Source organism: Pipistrellus kuhlii, unplaced genomic scaffold (genome assembly GCF_014108245.1).
Source record: "Pipistrellus kuhlii isolate mPipKuh1 unplaced genomic scaffold, mPipKuh1.p scaffold_m20_p_8, whole genome shotgun sequence".
NCBI classification, from domain to species: domain Eukaryota; kingdom Metazoa; phylum Chordata; class Mammalia; order Chiroptera; family Vespertilionidae; genus Pipistrellus; species Pipistrellus kuhlii.
The window spans coordinates 49924410-49952394 of NW_023425584.1; the positions used below are offsets into that span (position 1 = coordinate 49924410).

Sequence of the window (27985 nt, forward strand, 5' to 3'; positions counted from 1 at the left end):
TGATTTCAAATGGTCACTGAGCAGGTTTTGTCGACCTTCCTGTAAACCTGCAAATTACATGTATCTCTGTAACTGGAAATGTCCAAAAGCTGCACTGACTAATACAGAAATCCAAACTATTATAGTTCAATTTTTATACAAAATTAATATTTAACATTAATTAATAAAGTCTTCAAATAAAAACAACTGGTATAATTCCCCACAGTAAAACCTAACAGCATCTGATCTCTCAGAGAGGTAAAAACAAAATGTGAAACCTGGCTTTGTTAAAAAAAAAAAAATCATTTCAACAGAATACTCATGTTGAAAGAAAATATGGTTACCAGAGGGAAGGGGGTGGAGTGGGGTAGAAAAGGGTAAAGGGGACCAAATATATGGTGATGGAAGATGACTTAACTTTGGGAGATGGGCACACAAAGCAATAAACAAATGATATGTCCAAAAAATGTACACTTGAAACCTATATGATCCTATTAACCAATGTCATCTCCAGTAAATTTTATTAAAAATAAAATAAAGAATATGTTTAAGAATCTAATAAATTTATTAAGTATATATGTGCTTTTAAAAAAAATTAAGTATATACAGGTCTATAATACATCATTTGTATTGTGTGTTTGCCACCCAAAGTTAAGCCTCCTTCCATCACCATTTATCCCCCCACACCCTCTCCTACCTCCCCACCCCCTTATCCCTCCTGTAATCACCATACTGTTGCCTATGTCTATGAGGGTGATTTTTTTTCTTTTCTTAATCCCTTCAGCTTTCGCATCTATCCCTCAAAACCCCTCCCCTCTAATAGTTGTCAGTCTGTTTTCTGTATTTTCCAATTTTTCAATGGGCACTATAATACTATATAGTAAGTACGCAAAGAGAAACTATTTGAAATTTGTTCTGTTCATTCTATCTCCACCAACTCTTTCCCCCTCCTCTCTATTCAGCATGGTCTCTTTGGTATAAAAAAACAAAAAACAAAGTTAATTTGGTGAAACATACAGACTACAGAAAAAAATAAAGAAAGAAAGAAACCCATAACTGCACTCAGGATGTGGCAACCATCAGACTGTAGCTTCTATTGTACTTGTAAATAAGATTAGAATTATTAATGCAAGATAAGATAATGGTATAAAATCAATTAAAATTGATAATCTTGATTTACAATCTTTCTCTTCCTCTATGATATGTAACTATATATTACATATGTAATATGTAGTTTATATGTATATATACTACATATAAACATTGTCATATAGTTTATGACAATGGAATCATCCTTTAAGACTCATTAGAAAATGGGTGTGTGTAGATATGTATCTATAATTATACATGTAAAGTTATAACCCTTAATGTTTAATATTAAAAAACAGAACAAAATCCTATCATGACAAATGCTTACATAAGAACACAGTATAACAAAGTTACCTCATACTGTCCTTTGCAGATACTGAGAGGGCTTTAGTGAAAGGGTTGCACCAAACTGTCTACAGCTGACAGTCCATCTGAGTGGTTAGGAATGGTGCCAATGGCCTCCAGACCTGAGTTCAAATTCAGCCTCCAGCACTGCTAGCTCTGTGACCCTTACTGGGCAAGTTCTCATAGTCAGAGTAAGATGCAGGAGCTTCAAGGTCAGGGGGGAACGTAGAGGCACATTTATAATCCCTCTGTGCCTCAGCCATAAAGCAAGGGAAACAGTAGTCACCACACAGGACCACCCTGAGCATTAACGAGCGGGTGTGCAAAGTGCTGAGGATGCGCCTGGCACATAGCACCCAGGAAGCATCGTCCGGCGGCTGCGGCGGCCCAGCAGCAGCAGCAGCAACAGAATGATGCATATTTTCACCCTCTGTGGTGGACACTCCTTTTAGAAAAGTGCAATATTATACAATTCTGTGCTGCATACATGCCAATTAGACATGGTCCTCATTATTATTGTGGTGTTTTTGTTTTTGTTTTGTCACAGAGAAAATAGACTTTGATTTCTAGAAATTCTCTCATTTGTCCTTTTCTTAGACTTTCCAACCTTACCTAATAATCCATGTAAACTCTGCTACAAACACTGATATCTAGAAGCCTACAGCAGAAAGTGAAGGTCTATTACAAGAATTTTTTTTCTCAAAAATAAAGTATCTCTATTATCAAAGTAAAACATGCTTATTAGAAAAAATGAAATCTGTAAATTGTAAAGAATAAAATGAAAACTGCCTCCAAAGCCCACTATATATAAATAACCGTTGATAACATTTTGCTGGCTATCATTCTAGACGTTTTTCTATGTACAAATATACATGGAGTACAAGGTATACACATACAGACATAGACATTTAAATTACGTCATGTTATACATATAGTATGGTGATCTTTTACATTTAACACTACAGAGAGCAGATCCCTCATGTCAGTATCACAAATCCAAAGACATTAATGGCTGTACACCATTTCATTACATGGATACATAGAACTTAACTGACGTGCTTCTTTCTTCCTGCTTGTTGGACTTCTCAGTTTCGATTCCCCCTTAAGGGGCTTGCTTTGGTTCTAATTCACTGACAGCTTCTGTGGCTGCATATGGGTTTCTGTAACATAAACACTATACAATTCCACCTCCAATAAAGAATGCAGATTGAACACTTACTGACGTGCAATCTTATTCATATTAGTTGATATTCAAAATTAAGCTCTTTTTCTGAATAGTAATTAAAAGTAAAAACTAATTTTTAATCTATCCTAAATACCCAACTCACATAAAATTCTTCGTAATATGTCCTACTTAATATTTTATTTTTAATCCTCACTTGTGGATATGTTTATTGATTTTTGAGAGTGAGGAAGAAGCCGGGGAAGAGAGAGAGAAACATCAATGTCAGAGAGAAACACTGATAGGTTGCCTCCCACACGTACGTGCGCCAACCAAGGATCAAACTCACAACTTACGGATGTGCCCTAACTGGTTACCAAAGCCACAACTTTTTGGTGCACGGGACAATGCTCCAACCACCTGAGCTATCCAGCCAGGGCTCCTCCTTAGCATCTTCAAGGTTCTTTTGTTAAAGATACATAAGTAAGGCACTATTGAGAATTATAGAGTTTTTTCACGTCTTTAACTATTAACCCCAAAAGCAGACAACAAAAGCAAAAAATGAACAGTGAGGTCTAAATCAAACAGAAAAGCTTCTGTTCAGCAAAGGAAACCAACAAAATGAAAAAGCTATCTATGAAATAGGAGAAAATATTTGCAAGTCACATATCTGATAAGGGGGCTAATATCCAAAATATATAAAGACATACAATTCAGCCAAAACAAAACAAAACAAAACAAAACACACACAAACCCCTCCCCCTAATTTGATTAAAAAATGAGCAGAGTTTCTGACAGACATTGTTCTAAAAAAGACCTACAAATGGCCAACTGGTACATAAAAGGTGTTCCACATAATTAATCATCAGGAAAATGCAAATCAAAACTACAATGAGATATAAACTTACACTTATTAGAATGGCTATTATCCAGAAGACAAGAAATAACAAGTGTTGGCAAGGAGGTGGAGAAAAGGGAACCTTTGTGCACTGTTAGTGGGAATGTGAGCTGTGCAGTCGCTGTGGAAAACAGTATGGAGGTTCCTCAGAAAATTAAAAATAGATTTACCACATGATCCAGCAATTCCACTTCTGGGTATTTATCCAAAGGAAACAAAAACACTAACTTGAAAAGATATCTGCACCCCCATGTTTAATCAGCATCACTTACAATAGTTAAGACATGGAAACAACCTAAGTGCCCAGCGATGGATGACTGTGTAAAGAAAATGTGGTTTATATACACAATGGAATATTGTGCAGCAACAGTAAAAAAGAAAAAGGAAAGCCTGCCATTTGGGACAACCTGGATAGACCTGGGCATTATGCGAAGTGAGTCAGAAAGAAAAAAACAGATACCATAGAATCAAACATGCATGTGAAATCTTAAAAAGAAAAAGAAAAAGAAGCTCTTAGATGCAGAGTACAGATTGGTGGTTGCCAAAGGTGGGGGTAGGGAGAACTGGTAAAGGCAGTCTAAAGGTAGAAACTTGCACTTATAAGTATGCCCTGGGGGTGTAATGGACAGTATGGTAACTATAATTAACAATACTGTATTGTATATTTGAAATTTGCTGAAAGTAGATCTTAAAAGTTCTAATGAAAGGGGGAAAAAATCTGTGACTGTGTGGTGATGAATGTTAACTAGACATATTGTGGTGATCATTTCATAACATATACATGTATCGAATCAGGGTGTTGCACACCTGAAACTAGTATTACATGTCAATTATATCTCAATTAATAATAATAATAAAAAAGAAAACATCTTGACCCCACTCACCCCAAGGAAATAGTGATCTCTAAGGTGTAGAAAGTTACAAACTACAAGACTAAAAGCGAAAAAGGCCAACAGTCACGAAGCCCTGAGCCATGAGGGGGAAAATGGCTTCTGAGGATTTTTTCTGTCTAAAAACACTTCAAATCCAAAATCAAAAGTTAGACTAAAACTATTTGAAGGCGACAAACATAACTTTAAAAGATAGGGCAATTGCTGTTTTGTAAAAGAAATCAACAGAGGCATTTAAGTACTTACTTTTCTATAAAAATGGATCTCTTTTCAAATTCTCAGGAATATCTAAAGTGTAATATGAGGTACATATGGCCAAAGCTGTCATATAATTTCTCTAATGAGACCAACTTTGGGGAAGGTGATAAAGTCATTCTAATATGTTTTTCCAGGAGGTATTAATTAAATGTATCATTAGTAGTTCTACAATAATGTCTCTCTCTCTCGCGCTCGCTCTCTCTCTCTCTCTCTCTCTCTCTCACACACACACACACACACACACACACACACACACACACAATATTTTTAAAGCAGAAGAACCCTGCTTTTAGGTGAAAAGGAGGGAGGAAGTAGTTTATAATTTCAGAGTATATTCAGTCCCAATTAAATGAAAAAAGACATTCAAATTTTTTCTTTGAGAGCCTATACAATGATACTTAGTTGACTAAAGGAAATCTGTACTTCTTAAATTAATTCCAGCACTTGTTTGAAATTAAATTTCTATCTGAGCATATAGTATTATACAGACAGCTTCCTTTGGGGTGGCATTATGAGAGTCTACATATGAAGACACTCAGCTTCAATTTGAGGGCATAAATCACCAGTTTTTCTGTTCTCATATTTATATGCCTATAGTCTATGGGCTAAATGGTATAGCCATTTTTCTCTGCAACTAAACAAGGTAAATAAATGTGATATATTGGCACATCACCCCGCCACTCTGCATATGGTGCACATTAAGGTTGTATTCATTTGCCATATGAATATAATTCCTTTTACCACATCTACTATTAGTTACAAGCAGTAAATACAGAGTTGTTTTGCTGGAACTTGAGGGCCTGCATTACATCATGGAGCACTAAACATCCTGGACCTTCTGGAGAATTTCATAGACGTAGTTTTAATGTCACCTGAACTCGAACACTGCCAACATATTGTTTCAAACCCTACTTGATGAATTCTTCAAGGAAGAAAAACACAGGGCAGTCTCAGTGTTCGTGCAAAGGTGCACGCCAAAAATAGGGCCATAGGAAAGCTCCTAATGAGACATATACAAGAACTCATGTTGTTGACAAAAGAAAAGATCAAAATTCACATCCAAATTATAAGAAGGCTACTTGTTGCAAACACATTGCTTTCCTATTCAGAATTTAGTGAAGGTTAAAGTTAAAATATCATCCAAAGAATTTTCTCCAACTATAGCTTACTGAAAACCTGCGGACAATAAGAATTTAAATCTCATGATAAACTATGATGCTTTGCTTCACTGGGCATATATTTTGCTCACTTTCTCCTTAAAACAATATTTACTATCAAGTTCCAAATCCATGTCGGCATGAGGCATAAGAAAGAAGAAAGTGAGTTATTTTATAAAGCATTATGGTTCAACACATATGCATACGTATTGACATTTGGGTCCCACAAATCATACATCACAGGCAATTAAAAACAAAGTACACCTGTCTTATCAAGTGCTGATTTTCAGATTTACTAACATTAAGTCCCCAAGTGCATCCAGCAGATGGTGCTCTAGGACACCTACAGTTTGTGTTGCATCTACCTTAACTTTGGCAAGACAAAGAATAAGGATTATCAGTGGCTTCCATAAAACATAGTAGGCTTTATGATAAAAAGAACATAATTCCTAAATCTGTGCACAAAAATACATATGCATAAGACGTGCACAAAGGTAACCAGTAAATATTTCACACCTGGATGATACTACTTTTGTTATGGACTTGATGAGTAGTCTATGTATATCTGGTATTTATGCTCATATGGCAAGATCATTCTAAATTCATTAAAAAAAATTTAGAATGCCTTAAAGTTAGAATTCATTTTTAATTATAGCAAGAATGCCTCATTAGGGTGATACTAGTAAAATTAACAACAGTAGGATTTACGGTAATGACTTATGTGATTGATGAGAGTATAACAAAATGAAGTTTTAGACAGAGAAAGAAAGCAGGGCAGCTATGGCATACAGTACTTTAAAAAGCAGCTCTGTGGTCTGTTAGTGCTAGCCTTATGGTTAATAAAACCTTCTTTCTAATTAACGGTGCTGAAATATTCTTAAAAAACAGAATCCCGGTGTTACTGAAAAAAAAAAAAAAAAAAAACTTAGCCTTTTCTTTCTTTCAGAAGACGCCATGCCCATAAAGAAGAAAGCTGACATAGATTAGCATGTCTGATTGCAACGAGGGGAAAAAAATGGCACCTTTCAATCAAATCAAAAACAGAACGTGAGAATGGAGAACAAAATACTATACACACAAATCTACACGACACCCTCACAGTCAGCAACCATTTACTTCTAAAGCTAATCAACTGTGGCTTTTAAAAAAAATCACTTAGATAGCTAAAAATACTTAAATACTTTCAATAAGTATTTCATTTTAATTTTATGGTATATTAGTACAATATAAAATAGAGGATAAATAACGATTTTGGAGATTCTTATCTTGCTTGTCCCATCATTTCAAAGTTTTAAAATATTTAATTGTCAACTGAATGTATTGGGCAGCATTTTCTCCATTTTGAAGGAAAAAGGATTATCCCGGGAAAAGCATTTTGGTGGGCCAGATTTGGTTCAAAAAACACACAGAGTGGTCAGGCAGAGATATGCTTCCAAACAAAAACATCTTTCATTGAAATGTTCTTGGTTGATTTTATTTTTAAAAGGCAAAACTAAATGGAATCCTCTGTTAATTTTCTTTTCCTGGAGAAACTGCATTTCCCAGGAGATAACCCACTCAAGACAACAGACGTAGAGGAACCCTCTCTGCTGTGCAGGCGAGCAAGGCTCTGCCTCCAAATCCAGACCTCAGAGAACACGTGTATCCTTTCATAAACCCCAAATTGTACCACATATAGAGTTAGCCCGATTTTGCCCAACCAATATACATATTAATATTGGGAAACATTATTTTAAAAATAGCAATAAAGCTATTAACTTTACACATAGCACAAAGGTTTATAAAAAATGTTGCAGGCTTATGATCCCAGCAAGTAAAATTACTAGCTTATTTTCATAATTTTGAAATAAAAAGCGCACAAAATACTTGAATAAAATCTATGAAATGCAGAAAAAAAGCAACACCCTAGTTTTGTTTTTTTTTTTTAAATCGACCTATTTTCCCTTTAAGCAAGAAAAGTCTAAATTCAAAAATTTAACTGGAGGCATTTATAGACCACAGTGCAATTATATATATAAAAGCCTGACTATCTCTTAAAGGACACTTACACTGCATCCAACAGATGTAATGCAGGAATAAGCACAGCCTAAAATTCCTCATCTGAAAGCCTCTGACTTCGGAGACTGCTTCGTGGAGCCATCAATGAGCCAGAGGCTTGTAAAATCCGAACTGCTTTCATGAATGCTTAAAACACACAGTGAAATCTCTCTCTCTCTCTCCCTCTCTCTCTCTCTCCTCTCTCTCTCTCTCTCTCTCTCTCTCTCTCTCGTCATTATGTTTTGAAAAGCTTTAACTGGCTTGTTCATTTTTCTGTTCTAATGTGCGGAAATTCTCACTGCATGAAAAAGTGCCTATTTGTCTTTCTCCCAAATCCACCCTTCAGAGCTAAAGCAAAATTAAATTGGGACATCAGATGCTAGAAAAGGGCCAGAAAGGATGCGGTTCACTTTGAGAAAGGTAATTTAATTTAGTCAAGATACATTACAATTTTCTAAGATATTTATTAGCTGTGCTATTATGTTATTCTTTTTTTTTTTTTCTTTGCATTTCCAGCACTGCTCGGAGTTAATGTCCACCATACTGCAGACAATGAGAGGGTATAGATGAAGTGCTTTATGAAAAATGTAACATTATATACTCTAATGCTAACATGATGGTGTGTGGGGGGTGATTTATTTGCTCTATGCACACAGTGCTTCTGATAACACCTTAGTTCCCATTGTTGCTTTCATTTTGCAGACAAGACACAAGGACTACAGCAAAGCTTAGAACTCAGATTTGTTTTACTCCAAACTCCAGAATGTGGCCAATCCTGCTTGATTTATTTCTTTAGAAGATGAGCATGTAAAAGCCATCTCTAGGGTGATTCATAAGGTATTAAATATGTAAATACATATTTCACCCATATGGAAAAGCTGAATATTTCTAGTTTTAAAATATACTTAAATGTATGAAATGTAATTGCCTATACGTGTGCTATAGCTAGTAAGACTTTAGCTAGTTCTCAGAATACACATTGTATTGTAATAACATGAACTTGATTAGGTTACAAAAGTAAAATATATATATATATATATATTTTTTTTTTTCTTGTATCTGGATTGTTATATGTGCATGAAACATCATGAACCATTTTAAGGCAAGAGAAAGTTCTTCCTAAATATTTTCTAATAAATAACAAAATGATATATTTATTAACTATGTCAAATCTAGGTCTAAGTTAAGTTAGTGTATCTCAATAACTAAATTCATAGACACAGGAAAAGAAGAAATTGAAACTAGTCACTCATCCTAAAAAGCCAAAAAAGAGAATGAGCCAAATGCATGGGTCCATAATAAAATACCATGAAGAACCTTTCAAAATAATGCGGGGAAAAAAATTCCTGAAGTTTACATATTTAAAAATGTTATCATAGTTATATATAAACTGGACCTGTCTGAATAAATATGTGAAATACACACATGTACACACTATCCCCCATACAGACACATTAAAGTTGATCTTATCACAAAGACTGTGTTAGCCACAGCATTGCAGACTTATTTTTTATATCCTATTTGTATGGAGAATGATCTGTGCTTTGATTAAAATAAGAAATATACAGTAGAGGTTCACTGAATAAAAATCACACCAACCGAACACAAAGAAGAACCAGCTCTGAAAAAAAAAAAACTTTGCTAATACTTCTTTTAAAATTGTATTGGCTTTCAATTATAATGTTTCACTTTCATACATATAATATACATTTAATAAGCACATCTCAAAGAAGTCAACCCAAAATACGACGGACTTAAATGTATTCAGACTGTTTCATAACCTGGGGCTGAATGACAGATGTACCGCAGGATTCAGGTAAAGTAATCAGCAACAACACGATCCTTCCTTAGCCAAATGCATTGCAACTTGCTTTAAATTAAGAAACTGTAAATATTTAAGAGCAGCTAAAAAGCTCCACTTTATGAAGTAAAAATCTAAAGCTATTTTTGCAGGAACCTTTCAGTGTTGTCATAATCATTTTAATTAAATTCTCATTTTTCAGGTGGTCCCTTTAATTGTTTTTTCCTACTTCTTAATGTGTTTTTCTAAAGCCATTTCTTCTCTGCAGCTGTGTGTGATTGGCTTTAATGGTAGCTGCTTCCTTTTTTGCCTTCTGTGAATTACAATTTTAAATGGTTACACATTTTTTGTTTTACTGCCTTCAGCATAGTTTCATAAAGATGTTTAAGGCTGTTGCTGAACATTTTCATTTCCCATCTGAAAAACCAAGAGCCATTTGAATATTCCATATTGGCCTTTTATGACCTGCTTTACCTTTTAATATGTAAATGAAAGCATATATTTTTTTAATAAAGACTGGCTTGTTTCCATGAAATCATAATTTTGCTCTTTTAAAATATAAATTCAATAAACAAGATAATATGTGATTGTTCTTTTTATGTTATATCTTATTGTTCATGAATGAAACACCTCTATTTTATGTGATGACAGTCATTTACAATGAAGAACTAGCATTTTCAGATCATAAGAATAACCTATAATGTGAAAAATTAGGTTTCACACTTGGATTTGAATTATCAGCGGTCACAAAATGCCAATAATGAGGCTATCTAGACCTTTCTTAAATTTTAAATAAGAAATTAAAACTACTTAATGATTCAGTTTCACTTTCACCATGATGTAAAAGATAGCTTTACTACAAACTGCCATTACATTTCACTTGTAAAAGTTATACCATAAATTGTACTTACTGCCTGGGTTATCTCCAATCCCATTGCTTTTCCCATTCCAGTACCAGAGCAAAAGGGTTGCGTCACGTGACCCGGAGAGAATGTAGCAATTTCCCCCAATGTACGACTCGGAACGAGTGAGGCAAGTGACCACACCCCAATGGCCAAACACAACTTGGATCAATTTTCCTGAAACACAAAACAATTTTCTTAAAAGTTGCTATAAAATTTAAAAAATTGTATGCTCATCATGACCATTTCACTTATAAGGTAATAAAGCCTTATAAACTCAGATTCTGATAATTCAGATTTTATAATAAAATTTGATCTGGTCCAATTTGAAAGTTTTCTTTCGATAGTAACGCAAAAAAAAATTAAACTGTGATAATAATATTTTGAAAGGCAAAAACTATTTTCAATTCAAACTATAATATTTAATGACTATGATATCATATCATTGTAATAGCTACTATAAATTACAAATGAATCATATCTACTGATGGAAGAAGGCCCTTCTTCCATCAGTAGATATGATTGGGAACCACTTCAACATTTTCTTAAATTACTCCATATGATTCAAAACACAATGAAACTTAGTTGTCTTTTGAGAAGTACTCTATACTTCAGACTTCACTAATACAAACCCCTCTCTGACTTAGTAAGATTTAATGCATTTCAATGTAAAGTCATTTTGGAGAGCTTCTGTTTTTGAAAACCAGGATTACCTAGAACTAAGTTTTGCTAAAAGGACTAATATACTGTTATTGCAATTTAAACCAAGTCGTTATTTCTTAGTTTTAATTTCATTGAATGATGAAAATTTACGGGGGGAGGGGCCCTGATGATAAAATTGAGATTAAGGCAGTTTATCTAAACTAATGACTTTAGGGGTGGGGGAAGGAACCCAGTGAACTTTATATATCTAGGGCTTCAAATACAGGATGAATTGTTCACGTAATGGTGTCAGAAAAAAAGTAAAGCCCCACTTATTAGAGCCTTTGTTTTAATTAGATATGATATTTATAATCCATACAAACTTCTCCAAAGAATTAAATACCTATAGATCTTTCCTTTCATCCCTACAGTTTCTAGCCAACATTTGCTTTTGAAATATCCGAAGAATCTAAAAATGAATGTCATTGAATATCTATCCTTAATATTCACTATGACTTTATTTTTTATAAGTTGTTTCAGGGGTCATTTGAACATAACTCAAATGCTCAAGGGAAAAAGACACTAAGCTGAAAAAAAGTTTGCATGTTTAACTTGGAACACATCATAATCTATTCAAAAGCTTAAGGTCTCAATTAAGTATTGGCATCTACATTTATTTAACTTTTAAAGATAATAATAAATATAATAGAAATATTTACATTAAACTGTTTTAATTTTCCATTTTAATAAATGTAAAGCTTATTTTAAGTGCCGCAAATTTAGAAATAAAACATTGAAATATAATTGTTCTAAATCAACTAAAAAGTCTAATACAATGTTTCCACTCTTGTACAGAGACTACTACCATGTTTCCCCGAAAATAAGACCTAGCGCTTGGAAAGATAAGACATCCCCTGAAAATAAGACCTAGCACAACTTTGGGAGAAAAAAATTAATATAAGACACTGCCTTATTTTCGGGGAAACAGGGTACTAGTAACTTTAAAATCAGATTCATTTCGATCTAAAATTGCAAATTTAATAAAGTACACTTTTTCCCTGTGAATAAAGAATTTTGTCAAAGCAGGTGTTTTAACTGCAAAATGTTAAAAATATTCATTTTTTTAACTCCTTCAGTCTTTTAAACTGGCATTAAAACATTTCCTTTTTAAAACTAGCTTTATCTATAAAGAATATGGTAAGAATTCAAGACCTTGTAGAATAAAAAGTGTAGGGGAGGAGCAAATAAGTATGAACAAAAGGAATAATTTTCACGTCATTTATAATTTTCATGCCAAACGAAGTGGAGGTTTAGTGTGAGATGGTTGGGCTTAAATTAGAGGCAGGGCTTTCAAAGGCCACGAGAGAAGTTAAGTAGGTCACTCTTAGCACAGGTTAGAAAGCTGAAGGTTAAATCAGTGAGTTTTAACTACTAAAGGAACAGGGCCACAATATTGTGATTGTTTTGATCGCGGAGTATGTACAGCGACTTCTGGCTCAGTCTGTACCTGAGTGCTGAGAGCGCATAAACTAGGAGTGACTTAAATAGGCCATTTAGAATAGGCTCATTTAAGATGAGACACCCATCAACTCAGTGGGCTGCAGGAGCGAGAATGAGAGAACTAACTACCAGTGGCTATGTGAGGTGCGTGGGGCCGAGGAAACCAGGGCCCTCCCCGTGCGCCGGGCGCTCGCCAAAGAGAGCAGCTTCTCACTCAGCAACTTGTGTCATTTCCAGCTCATGTGAGGACAAGTGAAAAGTGTTATCTGTAAGAGTGGGATGGAGTAAGCTTAGCCACAGAAGGATCCAAGATTCATTTGTTAATTCTCATCAGTTAGTGAGTCATCCCTCTGCATCTAGAACATCAGCGCCAGGAAAATGGACAACTCGCTCACTGTGGTTTCTTTCCCAACTACAATTCCCTAGTGTTATAGACTTTGTCCCAAAAGTTATCACAGTGATTTTCCATTCAACAAACACTGGCTAAGCACTTACTAAGTGCCAAGCAGGAGGCCTTCTCACACCTGTGTAGAGGTAAATAGACATGGCAAACAGACGTGGTCCCTGCCCCCAGAGTACTGACTGTCTAGTAGGGCAGACAAACATGAAACACAGATATGTAATTAGGAACAGTGAATAGTTTTATTAAAGAAAGAGTACAAGGTAGGATTAGTGGGAATAATAAGTAGAACAAAAGTATACTGGGCGCCAGGGAAGATAAAAATGAACAACTGACATTCAAGTATTAATATATAAAGGCTTTCTTACTTTACTACAAATTAATCTTGTTCTCTACAATGTATACTTTGGGCTCAACTCTGAAAAACATTATCTTTTTAAGTTTACTTTTTCCTGTTCTGGCAGCCTTTCTCGGTGATATTTGTTATTGCTACGAGGCTGAAGTTCACTCCTCCTAAATAAATCACAACATATAAATACCTGCTGCTCTTTTGGTAAATTATTTTCTGATAATCTCATAAGTGTTCCTAAACCTTTATTTTTTGTTTCCTTTAATACCAGTCCACCTCTCCACACACTAGTATCAAATATTACCACAAGCACTAGAATATCCCTTTTTTGACAGAACAAATTTTCTAGTTAATGTTTTATTTGACAGCTGTGCTACAAATAAAAAAAATTCAAGCTCAGGACTCCACACCACTGAATCTAAAATGTGGCCTGAAAATAATTCCCACTGCTGAGGGAAGGTTTTATTGTTGCCTCTGCTGTTCTGGTTGTGTCCTGAAAACATGATTTATGTTAAAAGAATTTCCTGTTACAACCGTGTTTCTTCCCCCTCCCCATCACAAACCTAATAAGAGAAGGATTTTTATTTATTTATTTTTGCTTATGTGCTAAAATATAATTGAATTCAACACTTAGCCATTATATATTATTATTTTAAATTTATACTTATTGTTGAAAGTATTACAGATGTCCCCTTTTTAAGCCATTATATGTTATTGATCATACAATTTAACCCTTGCTTCTCTGCCAAACTTAGGAGAATATATTTAATATTCCTATTGTCATGTACACATATTGTAAGGCACATAGTTATCCTAACTGAAATTATTTTAAATAAAACTAGCATCTGAGTTTATTTGTATAAAAGATATTAAGAAAGATATGTGGACTATAATTTGAGAATTTTTTCACAACTTTTCTGGCAAGTGTAAATATTTTTATTGTACAAGCCAAGTCAGTATCATTAACATGAAGCTTAAAATAAGGCTACTTATTATGAAAATGTTTTACACACACACTTATCTGAAAAACAAAACAAAACAGTCAAACAGAAGATTTTGGAAAGAGGGAAGAAATGCAATCTAGTTTACTAAGTCTAATGTCACATGGCAGACACACTAGGAACTTAGTGTTGTATTATATATTATAGTGCTTTCCAACTTCAGCAATTATCGACAGGTAACACCTGTATGAGATAACGTGGGATAATCACGAAGAATGCTGCATTTGAAATCAGAAGAGCTGGCTCCAATGCCAAGTTCTGTCACCATTATCCATACAAACTTCAACAAATCAACCTTTCTGAACCTCATTCTCATCATTTGAAAAATGGGATAAGGACACCTGCCCTATTTCACAGGATTATTGTGAGGCTGGAACAATATGCATGTGAAAGAATTTTGTAAGTTCTAAAGAACTGTCTGAGTGTAAGAATTTTCTTAATTATAACTATTATATAATGTAAGGTCAATTTTACAAATATTAATATCCAATGCCTTTTAAAAATGATATGAATGGAGAATAAAATCAAGAGCCCTCAAACGTCAAAACCAAAGACTGAGATAATATATAATTGCACTTATACGACATTCTGGAAAAGGCAAATCCTAGAAATGAAGACTAGATCAGTGGTTGCGAAGAGGTTGAGCAGTTGAGCGGGGAGAAGAGTTGACTACAAAGGGGCCGCACAGGGAATTCTGGGAGTGAGAGCTGCTCTGCACCTCTATTGTGGTGGTGGTTATGGGCCTCTGTAGTCCACTCAAACTAATGGAACTGTGGACCAAATAATGAAATTTACTGCATATACATTCAAAAACTAATGTTCAAAAATGTGTAAAAAACCATGTGCGATATAAAAGGATCTTTAAGAGAATCTTTAAGAGTATGAAGCAATTTTAATCTGAAAATTTGTGCAAACAGGAAGCACAATTGGAGGTCAAACAGTGCTAGAGTTGTCATTACCACATGATGAAAGTAAAGGTTAAAATTTTGTTATTAAATCAGAGAAAATTCATTATAATTATACAGTTATTTTAGGAAAACGTATAAATCCCCATTGCATTTTTAATGAACTCTAGAGGAGTTTTAGGTTTAACAGTAATCAACCTCAGAGACCTAAACATGTAATAAAAGCCCAATTAATCAGAAGGATTTGAATGATGGTTTTCTTTCTGGACATACAGAATTAAGATGCAAATTATTAAAAACAAACAAACAAAAAACACCAGATCATCAATTCCATAAAATAAAACATTAAAAAAATCCTGCCTGAAAACAACTTGTAGGGTTTATTGTAGGAACGATACATGTTAAACTATTTTCCCTACTCTTTCATAGCTGTTACAATATTGTCACCAAAATACACTTAGGACACACTCTTTCAATACCAGCAATTATCTTTTCATATAATACACTGTACTTACTAAGTCATACATTTATAAACATCATTAACAAGACTGAGAGATGACTTGCTATAAACCATTTAATAACTAGAAATTTCAGTGAGAAAGAATTTTCTATTTCCACATTTAAATCAAGATATTTGTAGAGCCTTGTTTTAGCTGAAATATGTACTTCCACAGTATCCATCAAGTTCTAATTATTATCTTTAATATCTCATTTTAATTATTTTTAAATATTCACCTATATACTTACTAAATGTTTATTTAATCCTCTAACAGTTTCTAAAATATTTTAAAGAGACTCCATGAAATTTTTCAATGTTTCTACATTTCCTAGATGCAAAAATGTATATGCATTTACTGGATAAGGTCTCCTTGTCATAATTCCGAGCTGTGTTTGGTTTGTCCTGCATGCAAATAAGTATATAGACTTAAAACTTTATATTTTAACAAGAGCTGTCATATAAAATCAATAGTCAGCTACTTTTCTTCATGATGGTGTAGATTTCAGCAAGATTCTATGCAGAATTGGGTGGATGAAGATTTCTACTCCCAAGCAATACACCTAATGAGAATTTCCAGTAAGGAAAAAAAATTCTCTAAATAATACAAAAGTGGGAAAATACACACACACACACACACACACGCACACGCACACGCACAGGCACACGCACACACATATGCTGGTGTTAAGATTATGCAAATACATGTGCATATGGTATTTACATACCATCATAAGCCTGGGTGACAAACCTACTATAAAAAGCTGCCTCTTAAAAACATGCTGAAGCTAACTTAATGGTAGACTATATAGTAGAATGGGGAAAAGTATATTTTCCTTATTTTATAAATGTTAGAATCATGTAATTTTTTGGGAGGAAGAAGACGACGAAGCATTCTAAGTGCCTCTCTCAATGTTACTTACAGTAAGCTTTAGTTACGGATGAAGAAAATAGCAATTACCTGTGTCTGTAGAATAGACTCGGAAACTTTTATCCCAGAAACCACAGACGAGGATGTAGCGGTTGTCTGAAGTGATGACAAAGCACTGGGAATGGACTTGAATACTCTGGTCCAAAAGGTCAGTGATCTGCCTCCTGTGCATTCCTGTATTGCTGGCTATGAGAACAGAGGAAGAAAAAATAAGCTTACTAAACCCACATGTGCAAAGAGGTCCTATAGTTTGTCATACTCAGGATAGGGGGTGAGGGAGGAGAGGCAGCGTGTTCCAGGGTAGGAATATTTGACCTTTCATTTTAAATATAATAATATTTGAAAAACCAAACAGGAAAACACATCCCAATGCTGGAAGAATGTGGGCAGCTAAATCCAACATCTCAGAGAGAGATTTTGCCTAGAGGAAAGAAACAATAGCATGCCACAATTTAAAAAGAGTGTGCGACTCCCGGAACACGCTTTCTAGCTCTCGGGCAGGACCAAACTAGATTACAATCTGCAGATTGCATCATGGTTAGGTTTGTGTTTCTGACAATCTCATTACACCTATCGCCACGAGAATAGATTTGTGTTGTGACAATCCATTACCTTTAACTTTTTGTCACAAGGAAGAGATATTAGAATTTAAATGTCATATAGCTGAAATATTGTACCATCTTGTACTACTTTGGCTGTAACAGGTCTTTAATTTGACTAGATGTGAACTCCCCTTTCCCCTGTTTACAGCTGCACTTGCATGTATGGAAAGGGGAGAAGGACTATTTATTAAAGATACTTGTAATTGAAAAAGTCAAAGCACAGCACGCGGCCACTCTCTTACCCCTTATGTAAGCAATAAAACAAGACAGCCCGGCAGTGTGCTTTCAAAGTGCTACAGAGCGCCTGAGATGGGGTTTGTCACAAGGCACAAGGTCAGACACGGAGCGACATTAAGCCCGCGGGAAGAGTAATAATCCTCTAGAAACACACTATCAAGTCTGTCATTATCAGAAAAGGGATTTTCACCGAGGTGCCTTTTTTTGGCATTATGAGGCCAGCCAAATAGAAAGCTTTGTTTCTAGTCATCTCAGGGGTGTTTCACACCAACTTTCCAGCATAAATAATGATTCTTACATTGCTAAAGAATCTTGATTGTATCAGAAATTGGAACAAACACAATACATTTCTGCATCGGATTATTACGTATTTTGTATTATAGTCAGTAGGTTTAAAAGTACTATAAATGCATTATGACAAAAAGAGGAAAACATTTACATTATATTCATTGTTTATAACTAAGTTAACGTGGCCAACTTAATGGAAGGCTCAGAGAATAGTACAGAAGAAAAATGTGTTCAAAATACTACTCGGTGCTCTGCTGGGAACACCTGGGGACACAGAGGAACAAAATATTCCCTGCCTTCAGGGCATTACAACATGGCAAACATACACATGTGTAATACTGCAAAATTCTGCTAGTGTCTGAGTATACAACTTAACTATGTGAGGTTATTAGGTAGCTGTTTGATAATGGGATTCATATTCTTTTGGGTGATTAAATGGGCTAGAAAGTAACAGCAGTAGTTAAAAGGGCAGGACTCAAGTTTGGGAACATTCCTCCATCCTTCCACACAAAGGGAAGCTACTGGCAGATGAGAACTTGTATGGGTATCACCGTGTATCACACAGAGAGGTTAGTATCCCACAGGATGAAGCTGTGGGATTACAGTTCAGTTGTTTTTTAATCCCAAGAAACCTAGCAATTAAAAACAAAGTAGATACTACTTCCTAGACTGGTTATTACAGTATTTAATCCCACATGAAAATTGTAAAAAATGTCCATTTTTTCTGTGTTTAGGTGACTTTTGCTCCTATGATGTAAACTTTGATCCTGTTCTCCTTTGAGGTGTGATCTCTTGGGAGGGCCTAGCTCAACAGATCTGGGCATGTGCATAATTTTGAGTTGACTGACCAAAAGTGCCAATGGATAAAGGCTGTTGCCCCTTGAGCATTCAGATGAATTATTTTATTCCAAGTAAGTGCTTACTTATAAGTTAATATTGCAACATCTGTCTGTCTATCTATCTACCTACCTACCTACCTACCTACCTACCTACCTACCTACCTAATCTATACAACCTATACAACCTACATATCTCACAACTGCCTTTCCTTTATCTTATTGTTTTCTCTGGCATATTCCTGAGATTCAATACTAAAAGTATTTTTATGTAATGAAAATTAGGTATATTTATTTGTCTAGATAAGCAGTCTTCAAACTTTGGTGGGCATACCCCTAAGGATTAAAGATTTCCCCAAGGATACACAGGCACAGATGGTTTTAAGGGAATCAATTTCTAGTTCCTCAACTTTCATATGTTCTCCTGCCTGAAACAGGTTTGCTTAAGGACTCCTTTCTAACCTTGCTTTTGGCATGCTCTTCTTCCACTAGATTAAATTAAGGCATATTTCTCTCCTACCTAGAACCTTACTATGGTGCTTCACCTCAGGATATAAGAACCTCTTGAAAGCCAAAAAAATCGAAAAATTCAAAATAGTGAATATGTAGGTAGCAAATCATTCTGCAGGGTAGGTAACTTCCAATTCAATGCTTTCAATCAAATAGAAGGAGCATCTAATCAGGCTGTCAATTGGTAGATCATTAAAAATAAGTTTCATGACACACTGTTAAAATGGGTGGTGAATGATAGACCATAACAATATTTCTTAATAGAACACTATATGTTTTCACATAACCTAGAAAGAGCTCAACAATTTGAGTGACATTATTAAAACAAAACTTTTTCTTTTCCCATTTATTTGCTCGTGTGAGTGACATTCATCAGAGCTTCCATCCATAACAAAACAAAAAAAATTAAACAGAATTGTTGAAAAATCCTGTCCCATTCAGCAACAAATAATAGTCATCCATGAACACAGGAATTGTTTCATTAAAAATATATTTGTACTAAATGTTTTTATGTTTCATAATGTTTATTAAAATGTTTAATTTTGCATAAATTTTAAAGTTATAATTGTATAGGAGGAGTAAAATGAAAATACAAATTCAAGATGAAAAAGAAATAATGTACAATTTTCAACTAGAGATTTTTATATGTTTTTAAAAAACAAAATGTTGGCGATTCCTTTTCACATTTGGATTCCATTGGATATATTTAAAATTTTATACACTTTGCAACTATTTAAATTTGTGATGAAACTGTTCAGCTGTCAACTTAAAAGTGTGTGGGAAGCCAAAACCGGTTTGGTTCAGTGGCTAGAGTGTCGGCCTGCAGACTGAAAGGTCCCAGGTTCGATTCAGGTCAAGGGCATGTACTTTGGTTGCGGGCACATCCCCAGTAGGGGGTATGCAAGAGGCAGCTGATCGATGATTCTCTCTCATCGATGTTTCTAGCTCTCTATCCCTCTTTCTCTCTGTAAAAAATCAATAAAATATATATATATTTTAAAATGTGTGGGAAGATGCATGGTTTTAAATAATTATTTTAGGAGATATAAGACCAAACAATCTGATGATCAGTGATCTGGACCAGGAAAGAAAACTACGGCCCACAGGCCAAATTTGGCCCATGTCAATGGTCATTTGTTTACACATTGTCCATGGCTGCTTTTGTGTTATACCAGCAGAGTTAAGTCCCTATGTCTGAGACTCTATAGCCTACAAACCCTAAAATATTTACTATCTGGCCCTTTACCAAAAATGTTTACCTATGCTTATTCTAATGGGTTGTAACTGCCAAATTAATTTAATTATAGACTATATTCTATAGAATATTTATTGTCAAGTTTTAAGTTAAATAATAAGTCTATACTTCAGGAATAATGTTTAAATGACTTAGCAAATGGGTTTTATTATTTGTCTGACTTTTAAAACTTTACCAAAGTGAGCATTTAAAAAATTTTCAATATATGGCAAATCATGTCTACTCAAAGTAAAACAAGATTTAGGAAAAAGAGTAGCACTTATCCTACATATAGATAACTACTTCTTATATTTCCACTTATATTTGGGGAAATGATAAATGACTTAGTTTAGAGTTTAAGATTATGTTAGCTCATCTTGATAGTTTATCTGCAAACCTTGGCCATTTAGCTCTCTGGTGAAACAATGGTTTTAAACACAAAAAGGATGGCATACACATGAGGAATATCTTGAATTTCAAAATACTAAATCAGCTTACTCAAATGCTTCATTTAAAGACTTTAAAATCCTAACAATGTATTTGTGCCAGGGAAATTTGACAGTCATAAGGCAAGCACTCATACTAGTAGTTACGCAATTAAATTTTTTTTTATCCTAAAAGTTATTGGATAGTGTCTTTAATATCGAAGCTTAAATTCTTATTGAAGCCACAGCTACAATCTCCACCCTTGGGGATAAAGAATACTAAAACCGGCTATTTTAACTATAACCTCCTCAAAAGGCAGATCAGCAAGTAAGCATTCTCAGTCACCTGCTGCCGGGACTCATTTCATCCCCATGGCTCTTTCTGCTCCTCCCTTTTCTTTTTCTTTCCCCCTGAACAAATTTAACCTCCAATGGCAATTTATTGGGCTGTAGGACCCTAGGAAAATGAATACGAATATCTTAACACTGCCATTGGCTAGGCAATATATTTCAACTTTGAAACTGCTCTGCAATTGCCCATTAATCCCCTCCGACTGAACAGAGGGTCCAGGAAGAAAGGATTGATCTCCTTTAATGATGAAACCCTGGCACTACAGTTTTATTTTTCACAACACAGTGCTGCTAAGAACCCCACTGTTATTATGAAAATTTCCCCAGCAAAGGAGCTCCATCACATTACTGGGGCACCAATTCATCATAACGTGCCTCGCTCCTGCTCATCAACAAGTCTGAGTGATGAAAAGATCCAATATTATCCTGACAGTACTTCATGCGCATTCTCAATCACACATTATTACAGCATCCATATTAATTTTCAGTGACACGCGTCCTAGGCCTGTTCAAATTAGGCAAACCAACGAGGGGGAGTTGATGAAATACCAGCATAGCCACAGCTCATTGCATTCCAATTTGCATGCAAATGGTTTATCAGGAAAATTCCATTCCCAGCAACCAGCAAGTGAAAAACAACTGTAATCTACACTTCAGGGCCACCATACAGAGCTTAATGAATCGCAAAGAGAGAAGGAAGTGACAGACCTATGAGAGGATCGATTTCCACTGGCAGCTGGTATGGCTGGTCTTGTACAGCACCTTGATGAGCTGGAATTTACAAAAGATTAAAAAAAAAAAGCATTATTTTTTAAAACACAAACCACATAAAAATGCACAAGTCAAGTCTTATGTACAATTGTTTCCAACCCTCAAATTATGCAGTTTTGTGAAATTTAAGGGGGGGGGGGAATCCAGGTGCTTTCCTGGCGAGCTTATTAAACATTTATTTTAGATTAGTGCTGTTCTGAACCTGTGCCATCACAGTGGCTCCAGTCCTGGGCCATAAGCTAGAGCAGATGCTTGACTGGCAACCTCTGATGCTGCAACAAAACAAAATTAAGTGGTAAAGCGCACTGAAAACAAAATGTGACAACCATCTGCTGACTGTAGCAAATACTATTTTTTTGTTACTTTTAAAAGGCAGTTTTGAATGCTGCAGCACAAAGGATCCACGAAAACGTCAATTTATGATGGAGAAAGAGAAGGCTCTACGTCAGGGAACATTTACTGTTTCATCCATCACTTAAAATCAATCAATTGAAAGTTTGAATAAAAATAAAGAAAGCTATCTGCAGATAAATGTTTTAGCTAAATGCATTTGACGGAAATATTTTCCTAAAGGTTTGAGGTTTTTCTTTTAAGTTTTATTAATATTTACTATTTCCATGGTTTCTATTTTAAAATACCCTAAGAAGCAAATGCGTAACAAAAATCAATCCATACTAAGAATAGTTGGTTCAATTCTCAAAACGGTTCTGAAGGCTCAGGCTTGCTTTTTTGTAATCGAGAAGAGATTTTTGTAAGCTGTCTCTCTGTGAAGGGCAGAGGTCTTTGGGGAGAGGGTGGAGGCCCAAAAGGTAGTGATGCCCCAAAATGAAGGTTTTGGAATAAATGATCTTTTCAGTTTTAAATAATTTTCCCCATATGACTCAGCCATTCACCCTGCTCAGTGTCTGCCTTTTATAGACACAAGCATTTGTAAGCTGCTTGGTGGGTATTAGAGCTCTGCTTAAAACCATCTGATTTTAGGAATTCTTTCTGTCTTTGAGGGGTTGGGGGAAAAATGGGGTACATTCCAATGAGTGCACTAGATTCTAAATTTATTATGTCACCATTTCCCCTGTTAGTAAATACCGACTTTTCAAGGATGTTTGGAAGATAAAATAACTGAGTAAGTATAATAACAGCACTCAAAAAATTATAGTTGAGTGTTTATAAGAAATTAAAATAGCTGGAGAAAGGAAGTCATAGGACTCACTCTTTTTTACTGAAGATATTTTCTTTGCTGATTACTGGCTCTGCCAGTAAAGAAACCACAGGACACATACAGACAGGGAATGATTGGGAAAGTGTTCCACAGCCTCTATGTACCCAACAGTGCCATTTACTTCCAGTACTACCAGTACTGACCAACACTAGCAGCTGCAGAATCCGGCCTCATTGAAATGCTAAGACCAAACTGTCAGTGAAAGGTTTAGGAGGTCAACCATCTTTGGACATATCTCTGCTACTGATTGCCTGTGTGACCTTGGGCAAGTAATGCTGTCTCTGTGTGTTCCCTAATCTGTACCATGTGTTACACAGGTTTATTAGGCTAAACCATATGAAATTACCAATACCTGACATCTTAACTCATTAAAAATGGCAATTTGATATAGTTCAACCTAAATACAGAATCTACATCCAAAGTTTGTTGGGGAAATATGTATAAAGTGATTAAAACAGTAATTAGAACTTAGAATATCTACACTAATAAAAGAGTAAGATGCAAATTGTACCTTTGTGACACCCACCGCCAATCAGGAGAATGCAAATTAACCCAACAAAGATGGCGGGTTAATTTGCATATGCAGGCACCAAGCAGTGGGGGTGGGACACAGATGTTCTGCACCACCCCAGTTGCTCAGGGCCTCTGGGCAGTGTGGGAAGGCGAAAGGTAGCTCTGGCTGGAGTGAAGGCGGTGCCAGCAGCCAGGGGAAGGAAGGCCCATCCTTGCACAAATCTTTGTGCATTGGGCCTCTAGTGTTCTATTAATATTAGCTGATTTTTCCCCCCCCTGAATGTTCTGCAAGGGTTTTTTAATGAGAAGGAAGGATAAAGATATTTTTTCCCCTAAATCAAGATTCAGAGACAACTGAAATAAATGACAGGAGCCAGTGGTCTAATCAACAAACTGTGGAAATCACAGGCTCTCATAAAAGAAACAGAATCCAATACCCTTCTCCACTAGTATAATATGAATTTGATATTCATTGGAGAAAACTGTTAGGGATGTTTGACATTCGTTTTAAATCAGGGGTGGGGAACGTCCAGCCCAAGAACTATTATAAGGCCCACAAAATCATTTGGTCTGGTCCTGCCAAGGCAATACCGGTGAGTTAATTGAGTGTTTGATCAAATACAGCAGGCTAATTTTTAAGTTGATAATTTTGTATGGCCCATGAATGATGTTATAAATATCCAAATGGCCCTTGGCAGAAAAAGGTGCCCCACCCATGCTTTAAATCAAGGCATCCTGAAAGGTAATTTAATTTGGCATAAGGTATAGCAAGATAGGATGAAAGACCAGATTTATGTAAATATACCTGAAATGAGGCATAGATTTAATAAAATGGGTGCAAGCACTGGTACAACTCAGCACTGGAGAGCACATTGTGTGGAAAGCTAAACACTAGGTATTACCATGTTACCATTCTTTGTATTTATCTGGTGAAGAGCTGCTGGGCCGTACTGTAAAGCCAGAAGGTGGGGACAGAAATCACGAGTGGCACAAGGCACAGGCACAAAGCAGCCTCACTGGGGAGAATTACAGGCAAGGAATCGGCAAAACATATGCACTCCCCAAGCTACTGTCTTACAATAAGGTGAACGGGGCTGGGGATAATAAGTGGTACATCAGCACAGGGAAGCTGCCCCTAAACCACTTTACATATCTATAGAAAAGCTGGAAGTTGGGAAAAGGACACCTGACAACCACGCATGAAGGAAGCAAGCTTTACAGTCAGGAAAATGGGCTTGCTCCAGAGGGGAGAAGGAGCTCGGTCATCAGTGCTAAGCAAGTGGGCCCACACTGAGTCCCAGCTATGGTGCTCTGGCTGAGCTCTTTGCTAAGCTAAAGTAAAGATGGGGGCAGAGAACAATGAAGGCTTTCCAGCAGATGGAAAGGTTTTCTCTTCTCACACATGGCGTCACTGTTTAAACTGAAGAAGTTCTCAGAGCCACCACCAATAGCCATCCTGGATAAGCACCACGGTGGCCCTGATGTCACAGGCACTGGGGCTTCCACCAGCTCTAAGGGTAACTGCACACCCTCTTATCACATTTGATAAACACACCACCAGCATGTTTTTCTCTAATGAGTAGTATTTAGAGACTCCAAAAATCACATTTGTTAATCAAATTATAATCTTTAGTCCCAAAATATCTGTAACAACAAAAGTGTAACATGCTAATTAGACCAGACAGCCGAATGACCTTCTGGACACAGCCAGGGCTGCGAGAGCCGAGCCCCTTGCACAAATTTCGTGCACTGGGTCTCTAGTAAGTAAATATTTGCATATACATTTACCTTTCTAAAATGAGTTCACTTGAAGAAAAATGTCTGCCTTGATTTTTACCTCCTGAACTTTTTCTGAAATCTGTTTTCTAATCAAATATTGGCATTCATTTCATTTCTAATGGCCAAGAAAATGTTCTGTATCTAATAAATTCTGATACCAACACAGATTCTGCATTATGGGGTACATACCTTACTGAGCATAGTCTGTGTGCCAAATTTTTGTTTGAATGTCAATTCAATTCTATCCCATTATAAAAACTCTTCCATTTAATTTGGCATAAGACCCTTGTTCAAAACTATATATATATATATATTTTTTTTTTTTCCTGCAAACAATTCAGGAATTATAATGAGCAATGCTTTTACACTTTACAGATTTAACGACAAGTTAACAGACTATTAAAATAAATTAAAAAAACTTCCCACCTAAAACAATAGCTTGTGGGGGGAAAAGCCTATAACCTCTAGGACTTTTCCTTCTTAAAAAAAAAAAAAAAAAAGAATTTCTAACTAGTGGCCAAAAAGAACAGTGCTAAATCCAGATCCCAACATTCCTGTTCTAACGAGAGGCACTAAATCACAGAGGGATGATCATAAAGTCTGAGTGAGAAAACCTGAGTGCAGACCTGGCCCTGCCACTGACTGGCCATGTGACACTGAACGAGGAGAGCTCCCTGCGGCTGTGTCTCCACAGGAGAAATGTGGGCTGGACTAGATGAACTCTAATGTCGCTTACTTGCTGATGGTTTATGATTCTAATGGTTATTTCAGTATCTACCATAACTATTCAGCACTGAATGGAAGAAGAGAATGTACTTAGGGTTTTGGCAGACAAATTATTCTTTTTTCTATCATCCACAACAATACTACCATGTCACACACCAAAGGCACATAGTAGACAATCAGAAATGTCTACTGAGTAAATGAGTAAGTGGAAAAAAGGGTATAGGTGTTAAATAAATGCATAAAAATTATAATATAGAAACGTTGTTATATTAAAATATTGTTACAATAGAAATAGTATTTATCTCCTAAGAATAAAGACAAACCACCAGATGCCAAAGCATAGTTTATGTTTTAACATTTGTATTCTATGCCTCATATGGGATTTCTTAGAGCCTTTCACATTATTAAACATTTTGACTCTGAATAATGCTTGAAAGTTAAGAAGATTAATCGTTGAGATATATATTTGAGTAGATATTACAATAACTTTATCCAGAGTTCATCAGTTACCATGCCTTATATAATGATGTTTCTTTTCTTACCAGGAAGGTTGTGCCACTTGTTCACAGCAAACAGCCTGTTAGCGGTGACTGTGATCACAGCAGGAGGCACCAAACCTGGCTGGGTGTTGGCTGCCACGTGAGTGACAGGGGAGTTGGAGGGGAACTTGAGGACCATGATGACATCCTGCTGGGCTTGGTCTGTGAACATCAATGGGCTCTGCAGGAGGAGATACTATTGAGTGGGCATGACAAGACCCAGACATAGAAGAAGGAAAAGACAATGGAAAACGAGAAGAGAAAGGGTGCAGGAAAAGAAGAGGAGACCGTGTTAACACAATTGCAAGTGAGAGCACAGAGAGCAGATAGGCTCCTAGAAACAGCACTTAGGATTTGCCTGTTTTCATGCATGTCATCAGTTGAACTTTTTGGTGACTGAAGGAGAATACCTTAACAAAAACACTTTAAAAATCAATGAATTTTATTCGCTGCTTTCCCTACCCCACTCTCATGAAGAACCACAAGAATGATTTGATTTAGATTCCAAATAGGCAAGATATTGGGGATCATATTAACCCATACTGATTGCTAATATGTGTCAAGTACAAAAAATAAATAAAAGAGAATGAGAATATCAATAGGCACAAAAGGAAGCCAAGGTAATTTCCAAAGATCATCAAAAATTGTGTTGAGTTAGCATGAAGATTTTGACAACTAAATAAAGAGATAATTAAAGCAAATACATTTATAAACAATAGTTATGCAACTTGCATGTATTATTTCAGTAGAGAAATAAGTTACAAACATAATACACAAACTTAATTATAAAAGTGTTTCAAAGCAATGCATAATTAAATATACTTGTAAAAACAATATATTTATATAGTGTACCAAGTCATAAACACTGCCCTATTATAATGCAAATGCCACTGTTTTCTGCTGCAGCTAAGAATAAAGTGGAATACCTAGATGGCCCTGTCCCTCTGGTAAAAAACAAAACAAAAATAAAACCCAAAACCTTTTGATTTCTCTTCTGAAAAGGAGAAAGTAATTAAAAATGTCACACAAAACACTGTCTGTTCTAATAGATAGAAACGAAATAAATCTTGAAGACTACTAAGGATTTAGGACATTCCTACAGCCCATATGTCATAATCCAAGACATATATAACCCCACTCTGATTTACTGGCTTTATTTATACTTTGGGGGAGCAGGCTACCATGCAGTAATTGCACTGTACATTTTCAGCAA

General features: G+C 35.6%; 1 protein-coding gene across 6 annotated transcripts in view; it reads right to left on the reverse strand.

Moving 5' to 3' along the window:
- The window catches only part of LRBA (LPS responsive beige-like anchor protein), a 518726-nt gene that overhangs the window by 12242 nt on the left and 478499 nt on the right, over positions 1 to 27985 (reverse strand). For 4 of the 6 annotated variants that reach the window (XM_036424850.2, XM_036424848.2, XM_045576657.1 and 1 more), the window contains 4 exons: positions 26776 to 26968; positions 21934 to 21996; positions 16773 to 16928; positions 10528 to 10695 (listed from right to left, as the gene is read on the reverse strand). In XM_036424850.2, coding sequence (XP_036280743.1) covers positions 10528 to 10695; positions 16773 to 16928; positions 21934 to 21996; positions 26776 to 26968 — 580 coding nt within the window. The remainder of the gene's footprint in view (positions 1 to 10527; positions 10696 to 16772; positions 16929 to 21933; positions 21997 to 26775; positions 26969 to 27985) is intronic. The other 2 variants (XM_036424851.2, XM_036424849.2) reach the window with 1 other exon arrangement.